General features: G+C 39.2%; 1 protein-coding gene, 1 long non-coding RNA gene and 1 other non-coding gene across 3 annotated transcripts; all 3 read left to right on the forward strand.

The window, feature by feature from the left end:
• The first annotated feature begins 114 nt into the window (after positions 1-114).
• LOC133025922 (uncharacterized) lies at positions 115-2,478 on the forward strand. The gene is made up of 7 exons (XR_009683171.1): positions 115-179; positions 329-416; positions 857-985; positions 1,166-1,201; positions 1,879-1,922; positions 2,100-2,154; positions 2,250-2,478. It is a non-coding gene; the product is annotated as an uncharacterized LOC133025922 (long non-coding RNA).
• On the forward strand, positions 1,245-1,311 carry LOC133026549 (small nucleolar RNA SNORD52). Its single transcript, XR_009683214.1, has one exon. It is a non-coding gene; the product is annotated as a small nucleolar RNA SNORD52 (small nucleolar RNA).
• A 906-nt stretch (positions 2,479-3,384) lies between the features above and the next one.
• On the forward strand, positions 3,385-9,050 carry c19h6orf47 (chromosome 19 C6orf47 homolog). Its single transcript, XM_061092902.1, has 3 exons — positions 3,385-3,616; positions 3,833-5,226; positions 6,206-9,050. The coding sequence occupies exon 2, from the start codon at positions 4,305-4,307 to the stop codon at positions 5,217-5,219; it is 915 nt and encodes a 304-aa protein (XP_060948885.1). The 5' UTR covers positions 3,385-3,616; positions 3,833-4,304; the 3' UTR covers positions 5,220-5,226; positions 6,206-9,050.
• Positions 9,051-9,631: the final 581 nt, after the last annotated feature.

Raw genomic sequence — 9,631 nt, forward strand, 5'->3', positions numbered from 1 at the left:
TATTAGGAAAGTCAAAAACCGGCAGTATTCAGGACACCTAAAGTAGGCGGGGCTGTTAAGGATCCGTCTATATATACCAAGGCTGGGCTCTGGTTCAGTCTTTCGTCCAGACCATACAATCCTACAGGAGGTAAAAGACTATCGTGAAGACTTCCAAAAAAACAAGAACTTAACTAAAGGTAAATTTAAAGCCAAGTAATTGCATCCTAATTTGCTTCTCAGGTTTGCGTAGTGAGAGGACGTAACAGAAGGGACGGCTGCGTCTTCAGTAGTTTCTCTGTGCTCGACACGTGGCGTGGCCTAAACTCTGATCTTTGTTCCCCTGTAGGCGACAAAATGCACCACCACTCTGAGTCTGCCCAGCCCATGGCTGAGTGTCTAAAGAGATTATGCTGCACCACTTGCAGGGACACAAAGTAAGTGCTTATCAGATCATAGCGGTTAAGATAAAATTTGAGGTATTCAGCTGCAACATTCAACTTCACCACTAGATATCACTAAATTCTACACACATAACCTTTTGGCAGAATGTCAGGAGAATTTATGTAACTATCTTTGAACACCATCTGCCTATTTGTAAGTAATATTAATGACAAAGTATTGTTAAAAAACCACTGCACCAATTGATAAATTTGGATATAGTAGCTGCGTAACGCAGTAAATGATTTGCGGTGGTGCTTTGAGTGATTATCAACACTAAATGGACATTTATCATCACATGTGATATAAATGAGACTGAATTTGACACTGTGCAGGTTTTAGAACATAAAGTCTGACAGTGAAAGTAAGTATTTAATTCAACTATAACTGCGCCATGCTTGACTGATTAGTGGAAATCCCCACTCTGCTTTTTCAGGATGAAAAATGATGGCGGGAGAGGTTGACTGGGGCTCCTCAGAGCTCTGAGAAGAATAGCTTTGTTCTCTTGACCCAGACCTGGGTTCTTCTTTGGGTCAGGAGTTACGTCTGTGGCCATGAGCTGATGGTGAGTGTCTTGGACACATGTAGCCACTGTATGCTGTAAACCGATATGCAACTGATGATTCACTAGACTAGAGTCTCTGAATATCCATGAAGATCTTTCACAGTGCACTGAGCATACATCTAGCTACTCTATACCAATGCCAAGATCACGACTGGTTCTAATACTATTATCTGTCATCAGGTGTTTATGAGGGTGACGAGATGGCATCTCCTTTAGGTAAGTCTTGGATCTTAAAGCCTCCTCTATGCTCCTTTTAATGTGGAATGATGATATCATAGACTAGAGTCTCTGAGAAAGCTTGAAGATATTTCACAGTGCACTGACCACATAACCCCAGCAGAAGCCTGATGTTTCAACCCATTTACAGCAGATTACATATTACTATTTGAGGCATTTTCATTGCAGAAACTATTAAAAGTTAGTCATTTAGATTTTATTGTTACTAATAAAGCAGCATTATGATTGAATGATGATAAAAGCATAAGGTCTGATGGTGTTAGTTTGTACTGTATCACATTGACAGTAAGGGTTGACTATTATTCAAGTAAAATATTAGTCATTCAAAATATAAATTAACATTCTTCCTTGCCATTTAAAGAAAAAAGACAGGTCCAATTGAGGGTGAAATTTGCCAATGTGCACAGCACAACGTCTTTATACATGGTCCACATTTGGTAAATCGCACTGAGATGTTCAAGACATTAAAATCTCACTTGGACACCAGTTAGCAGGACCCCACAGAAGCTTTCATACTGACATTTCTAAAGTCCTTTAACAGGCTTATTTCAAAGTTCAATACGACTGCAGTAATTGGGTTAAAACAGTCAAACTTGGTGTGGGGAAGATCAAGTTGTTGTTGCATGTGAATTGACTTTTTATTTTTTATCTTCTAGCTCATCCTCAAACGCAAAGGAGGTGAAGTGACAGTTGTGCAGCTGTAAGTACCAAACTGTGAATGTAAAGCCCCATTAGTTTGTCGATGATGATTCTGTTTTCGGTTCGACTGATAACTGATGTTTACTCGCAGCGCACTGAGACAAATTTGGGCTCTAGACTTCTGTTGACTGTTTGCAAGCCATTACAGTAGTGAAATGACTGATTTTTGTCTTGTCAGGTATAACTGAGGCAACTCAAGCTAGATGACACCCCGGCACTTGAACACTTGACCGGTTGGTATTTATGGGAAAGTGATGCAGACAGCAAGGCTGGTTCCCTAGAAGAGTGTGAAATATTAATCGTAACATTTCCTTTCACCCCCCCACAGGCGTTTAACTGCTACCAAGTGTCAGCTCTGGTCAACATAAGGTCATCTAGGAAATGGAGCAATCTTGACTGTCGAAAGATGCACTCCATTACAGCATCTAAATGAGTCAGAAACAAGCCTGTCAGTGGGAGATGTCCTGTATTACGTACACATGCCTTATACTCAGCTGATATAATGGTTTGAACTGTTGACATGCAGATGAAATTTTAAATAAAAAATATTCATAAGATTTGTTTGTTTTTTGTTTTCCTTGAAAGAATCACCAGGCACAAAATGCACTTTGATATGATGGTGCAATGGCTTAATGAGGGAGGTGCCTTCGAAAGTATTGTGTTGCCGATTATGATCTGAAGACTGCTTGCTTGTTTTTACCAAGCAGCATGATGGTGCTTGATAATGCCAACAAATGTAGGTATTGCAATGAGCCCAAGGTGTCTAATGATGTTGGATAAAAGTACACATTAATTGCAGATAATGGGTTTCCTTAGTGTGGCTAAATGTTCTGATGCGTATTTGTGGAAACAATTTTATAACCAAACCTAAGCTTGTACTGTTCAAAGGCTTTTGATTTCAGTAAGTACTTAAAATTATAAACTTTTAGGTGCGGCTTCTGTGGTATTTCTCCAAAAGCCAAGCATAGGAGTAGTTGGGATTGCTTTGACACAATTTGCCTTCACAATTACTTGTAATGGCAATGCCACAGTTGTTCATTTTCTTTTTGTATTAATACCTTAAACATCTCATGGATGTTAATATTTTGTTGACATGCTGTTACCAATGAAGGATCTTTTACACGCTTTCAGGTTTCAACGATCTTTCCCGTAGTTTTTTTTAAATTGAGGATGTTGCACATTGTTATGCCCTGTGAGACCAATTGTAATGGTGATTAGTAACTATGGATCGTTCAAATAAAATTGAGTAAGCCATGATTTCAGTGAGGGGCTGTATTTCTTAAGTATATAAAGACATTGCGTTCGTATTGTAAGTGCTTGAATCAAGGCAGCCAAGCCTCTGGTCACATCTCCACTCTTGAAATGGTAGAAACACTGGCAGCTGTTGAGACACGTTTGGGTAGGATAATCGCAGTGTAAGATTATTTTGAAGGCCGAAACCAAACCGGTAGTTCGTCGCTGTAGTTTGGGAAGCGTTTCAGGAGCCTGGGCTCCGCTGGCTGACTGTCAGTTAAAGGATCTGTTGGAACTCTGAGTGGAAGCTGACTTTACTTTGTGCTCCAAACTCCAAACACGCTGGTGTGTTTACAGCAGGATCCGGAAGTCGAGGAACTTGTTCTGCGTGTCGAGTTATTGATGCTAACTAGAACGCTAGCTGCGGTCTGGAAAACGAACAATGGCTATCATCGCCAAAAGGTGAGTTCAGGAAATAGTTCCCCTTTATATTTTAGTAAAAATTAAACCATGTCGGGTAAGCGGCTAACCAGTTAAACTTACTAGTAAAAGCCCAGTGGTTAGCTAAGACAATGAAGATGCGAGTTACAGTGGCTAACTCGGTGTGTTGACGTGGAGGACGAAGTACAAATTGACGCTGCTCAGCTGAACTGTACATGTCTTTTGTTTTGTTTCCAGTATGAGGACTGAAGCAGGCTGTTTCTGGAGACGAAAACTCTGAAGCAGTAACGTTAATGCTCGTATGCAGCCGTCGTTAAGCTGGAGACTCGGTCAGTTCAACCGACCAGACTGCTTAGTGAGCATATCCGTAATGTTGAGGTATTGAAACAAATTTTGCCAGGTGAAACTAAATACATGTGGACAAGTCAATTGATGTACAAACGCGGTAAGGTCAACTAGGCCATTGCAAGGAATGTCTTCTGTCCGTTGAACTGGCCTCACACACCTTCAGGTGTGTCCCAGGCCTGAGGACGTCATTTTCCCTGGCCGAAACCTTGTGAACAAGTAGAACAGATTCCTAGCTGCATTGGCAGTGCATGCATACTTTTTCTATGTGCTCACAGAACCGTGCTGTCCCCTGACACAAGAAGAGCAGAGAACTGAGCAGCTGCAGGCTTTTCTACAACTCCAACAAGCTCACTGAGAAAGGATGACAGCTGTGGTAGGTAGAGCACTGGGCTGGGTGTGTTCATGGGGCAGAAGTGCTGCGTCAGACAATACTTCAGTAGCCAAGGGCCAGGAGCATGGCTGGGGCAGCCAGAGCCACAGGGGATGGACCTCTTGGCTCTGGGATGGGTGGAGACGTCAAAGTGACCAAAGTTCTCCAGTCGAGGAGTATTGGGAGGCCCAGGAGAGGGTTCCGACCTTGGAAATGCAAGATCTCTGTGCAGGGAAGCAGAAGACTGTGGTAGATGCAGGACAAGTTTCTAGATGGTGGTATAAATATCTCCCAACTTATATTTTGTGGCCAAGAAAATCAGAGCCAAGCACACTAAGCCAAAGGAAACATGATGGTCTGAGTCAAGGTGCATGGGATCATGATGTTGATGGGGACTTTTCCGACTACATAACACCACCTCCGTCTCCTACACCTCCTTCCTCTCGGCTGACATCACCTTTTCGACTCTTTGCGGACAGCTGGAAGGTGGAAATCCTTCCGGAGCACTACGAGATCAGTTTCAACTTCCTCCGCCACTTGTTTGACCTCTTAGTCGTTGGCTTCCTGTGGACTGTGTCTCCGCCCGCAAAGCTGATCCTGGAGGTGTTGGGAGTGCAGGGAGCACTGCGGCTGTGGTTTCATGGTATGGCCATGTTTTTTGTCTCCACAGTTGGAATGGCAGGATTACTCTGGTTGATCCAGGAGTATCTCTACCAGTTTGCTTTGATCTATGGCATCATACAGGCAATGGTGATCTCTGTCAGTGTTCGACAGAGTGTGATAACCAGCGTGGACGTAGAAGAAGAAGATGAAAAGGAGGAGGAAAAGGAGACAAACGAAATGACAGATTGTAAGAAGCATACAGAAAAACTTGTGTCCGTTGAGGACAAGGTGAAGACGAGCTAAACTCATGGTAAGCCCTTTAATTCCCCTGATGTGAGTTAAAGGTAACATTTTACCACGTGATAAATGTCACTAAGATTTGTATTATCTCCTTTAGTGATTGAAATTGTGATTTGTTTTAATGACTACATGGACTGACGTAACATCACAAAACTATAATTTAAGAGCACAATGAAGCTGGATGGGCTCAAATTCGTGTTAGTAATAGTTTTAGCTTGTAATGTGATGTGCACTTCCTTACATATACAAAGGTTATCCTTTGCAGGTGAAATGGGGCCTGGATTTAATCCCAGGAGACATTGGGCAAGATAAATGTGCATTAGACTAAAGTACATGTGTAGACATTTTTATCAAAAAACAACAACATTCGACTGTTAAATTAGTGGTGAGATCGCAGAGAGTCACTGGAAAAATCAAGTGCTCTTGTAAACATCGGTTAACAGATACAATAGAAAGCTGTGTGGGGACTTTAAGTCAGTTTCATTTTTTGCACAGTTGACAAAAGCACTTATTTTCTTCACACATACAAACTTGAATTGCAGATGATTTTTTACAGGTTTTAAAAAGATTTGCCTACAATTACAAACTTTGGAACTCTACCAGCTCGAAATCTCTCCGACACATATTCAAGCGCTTTCATCATGGACAGTTGTAGTGAGAGAGACTTTGTATTCATAGGCCAATAACACATGTTTGTGTTTCTTTATCAATTTTGATTATGTATGTTAAGTATGTCGCTCCACTAAGGATTCAACGATAATTTGTATTCGTTTTTTGATAGGGTTTCTGTAATTGATTAATTCCAGCCTATCAACTTGATTTTTTGTTTTAATGTATTTTTGACGGAACGTTGTCAAGTACATTTAATCAATCACTCGCTCGTTAGTGCTACATACCTTATTCCACAGCATAAATCTGAGAGATATACTGACTGTCTGTACCTTTCAGGGTCGTTAAACCGTTTATAAAGAGTTGTGTCTTTTTCACAGATGCTGAAGTGTCTGTCTATTCAGCTGTAATAGACCTGGTCCGGGTGTCTGACATCACAGAGGTTGGACCACACGGACTGATTCACTTCACTACCGGGTTCTGCAGTGACTTGCTAACTGTATTGCACATTCATTACAAAGTCTTATGTCACTTTATGTTCAAAGATATTGGTCTGAATTTTATACATGTCTGTCCTCATGTGATAACATTGTAATCCCAGAATGTTGACATTGAAAGCCATAGAAAGGTCTAATATCTCTTAAAGTATTTTACTACTATAATTAAATTCAGAAATAAGTGGGTCCACAAATGTTCAACAAATCCTTGCTATAAAAAAGATTTCCTGTATTAAGGGAATGCTGCAGTTTACCCCGTGTACTACCTGTGCTGTGGGGCTAATTAAGTTGTGATACAATATAAGACAATCACCTGATTTAGGACCTTTGATGCATTCTGGGCGAGAGAAGATAAACCAGAAACAACCAAATTCACAGCCTGTGTGAAATTCACAGCAACAAAAAATGTGGCTTCTCGAAATATAGTAAAAAAGTGTTTAGGGACAGAGAAGTCTTTATGCTTGTGAGGATTCAGCAGAAGCTCAGAAGTTCAAACAGCTTTTACTACAACCAGAAAAGAATATCAAAGTGACTCTGAAGGTCAGGTCACAAGACTCTGAATGTTCCCTGAGTGAACAGAATTGTAACCATCACCACAGCAAAAAAGGGAACTTCTCCCACACAGACTCTTGTGCTCACTCTGTGTGGTGAAATGTAGATCCGATGATTCACCTTTTGGACTGCAAACTATAATATCCCCCCTACACAGTTTACATTCTGTTATTCTGCTTGATATTGATTAACCCCATCAGACCTGTGAGAGCACATTCCTTTTCAGGGTTGTTATGTCAAAGGGCTGATGTAAATGTACCAGGAGAATGGATGAACAAGTAGCAACCACCACTACTGACCTGCATGTTCAGACATGTCAGTCAAGCACACACACACACAAGGTGATACTTTATTAAAGCCATAAGATCTATTTTGCTCAGCATTAACCTCAAATTTTGGTCTTTAAAACTAAATGAATGAGTATCTTAAGACGGACACATTGGATGAAATTCAGTGTTTTTTTGTTTTTTTATAGCAGCCATGGAGGAATTGGCTCCAGTTCTCAGCTTTGACAGTTGCTGTTTGTTCATTTCCACTACTCAAACTGTTTTGTACTATATATATTTTGACACATTGAATTTAAGATTATGACAGCCCTGTGTGACCTGTGGAAAAACATAACCACATACACTATGTTTCACACCACAGTGAGAATCTATTTATCTAATTCCTCTCAAAGAACATAACACTATTAATGTTGCTTGTTGTAGGAGGAACACTATCTGCGTAGAGTTTTTAAGAATGGACATACAATACCAGCGGCACATATTCATGTGTTCTCTGTATACACTTGTAATTGCCTTATGACATTTTCTGTGCAGTGATATTGTTTGTGTGTAACACTGAGAATGTAATGCTAGAAGTTTTTTTCTTGTCATGCTTTCAATTCAAAGGCATAACAATGTAGAGCCCAGCACTGTAATATTTTTAAACTGCACAGATTCATGTTTTGCACACACGCTCCTGTTGTATGCAACTTCATTTGACCGTCATCAGATATTCTTTTTATAGCATGCACAGTTTTGGTTACCATTGGTTACCATTGGTTACCATTATAACGACGATATTGAAATGAACATTTCATGTGATTGTTCATTTGTGTGCACAGTGTATGAAAATGTTTGAATTTAAAATTCATAACTATAGCTAAAATGAAAAACTTGCTTGTAAGTTATTTGTCGCAATACTGAGTTGAACCTGAATGTGAACGGATCGTGTCATTTTCATATCTTCTACCTAAATTAGAAAATCTTAATACAAAGTAAACAGAATTTTGAGCTCAAAACATTAATTGGTTGACAAAATATATTATGAAACTATGCTGACCATTTACTAAGTTTGTTTTTGTTTTTCCTCAGTTCCTTTATCTTGTGTGGAAATAAATTAACTTTGTTTTGCTTTTGACTTGTTACTATATCAAAACTTAAAGGTGACACCTTGTGCTTGACAATCATGGAGGTAATTTTTTCTCTTTTTGCTAATTTCATAGACTAGTATGAAAGTACTATTGAAAAATTGAAAATAAATGTTATGTCTTTACCATTGAAACTTTAATAACAGCTTCATGACAGCTAACATTTACAGATTTTATAAGAGACTTGAACGTACAGTCCCTTTGAAGTAAAAACACTGTTCAGTGAGCAGTGTTCTTTTCAAGTGTAGATTGCCCATATTCTTCATCTTTAAAAATTCTCATTTGAAGACTTAAATTAAGATAAAATTGTGTATGCACAAATGGAAAATTTATTTTTAATTGGAGTACAAAGTTTTGTGTTGATATGCGTAGGTGCAGTCTTAGAAATAGAAAGATTGTCATCTAATCTTGGGCTTTTCTGTATTGCGCCAAAATGTCTATTAACAGTTTTAGTCCTGAAAAGGTCACAGTGTCTTCAGCTTTTTATTGACTTTTATTTATTGCTTGCTTGTATAGATCTTTTATGATATTCACGGTGAGAATCCCCTGTAAGTAAAAAGGTATTTTTCTGTGAGGAGCCAGCTCACCTTATAAATGCTGAATAAATGTAGCTTAGTAAACTCAGACCTGTGGAGGGAGGACCACACCAATGTCTATGTTGTAATTTTAACACATAAAAGAAGGTTCTGTTGTGACCTAGAACATGTCATTTATCAACCCAACATGACGCTTGCTATATAAAACTGATGTTCTTTCATTGGATCACCTGGTTGTCTTGGTTTTAATTTGTTATACATATTTTGAAATCTTACATGAATGAAACAAATGCAATCACAGTGTACTTATTATGCTTGGGTGACGTTTTCAGTGGAACCAATACAAAGATTGTGTCAGATAGCATCAGCAGAGCTTTCAAAGAATGTATAGTTTGTCAAGGTGCTGTGAAGACTCAAAGGTCGGAAGGTGGCCTTTGAAAGATGGATGCTGCAATTTAGTAAGTAAAAAACACCTGCTGTTTTTAAAAGTAATACTGCAGTGAGTAACAGTGAAGAAACAGACTAAACAAGAACTATATGACCTAACCCATCATTATTACATGACTGACCATGAGACAATAGCTGCTTGTGTCCTTTATGTTACACTTCTTGCTACAAATCAATAATGGATACAGCACCATCTGATTATAAAAACAACCTCTGTATTAAAACAACGGCTAAATGTCTTCCACTCTGCTGAATTAAGGCTTTTTTTATTTCACAATAAACTAGCTGAAAGAGATGAATCTTGTTCCTCAAAATCAATTCATGTTTGAGGCCAACTGAAAATCAAACCAGCCGGATGCT

Source organism: Limanda limanda, chromosome 19 (assembly GCF_963576545.1).
Source record: "Limanda limanda chromosome 19, fLimLim1.1, whole genome shotgun sequence".
In the NCBI taxonomy this organism is placed as follows: Eukaryota; Metazoa; Chordata; class Actinopteri; order Pleuronectiformes; family Pleuronectidae; genus Limanda; species Limanda limanda.

What these genes read in the sequence shown, in the direction of transcription:
- c19h6orf47 (XM_061092902.1), top strand. Translation starts at nt 4,305, where the DNA reads ATGACAGCTGTGGTAGGTAGAGCACTGGGCTGGGTGTGTTCATGGGGC.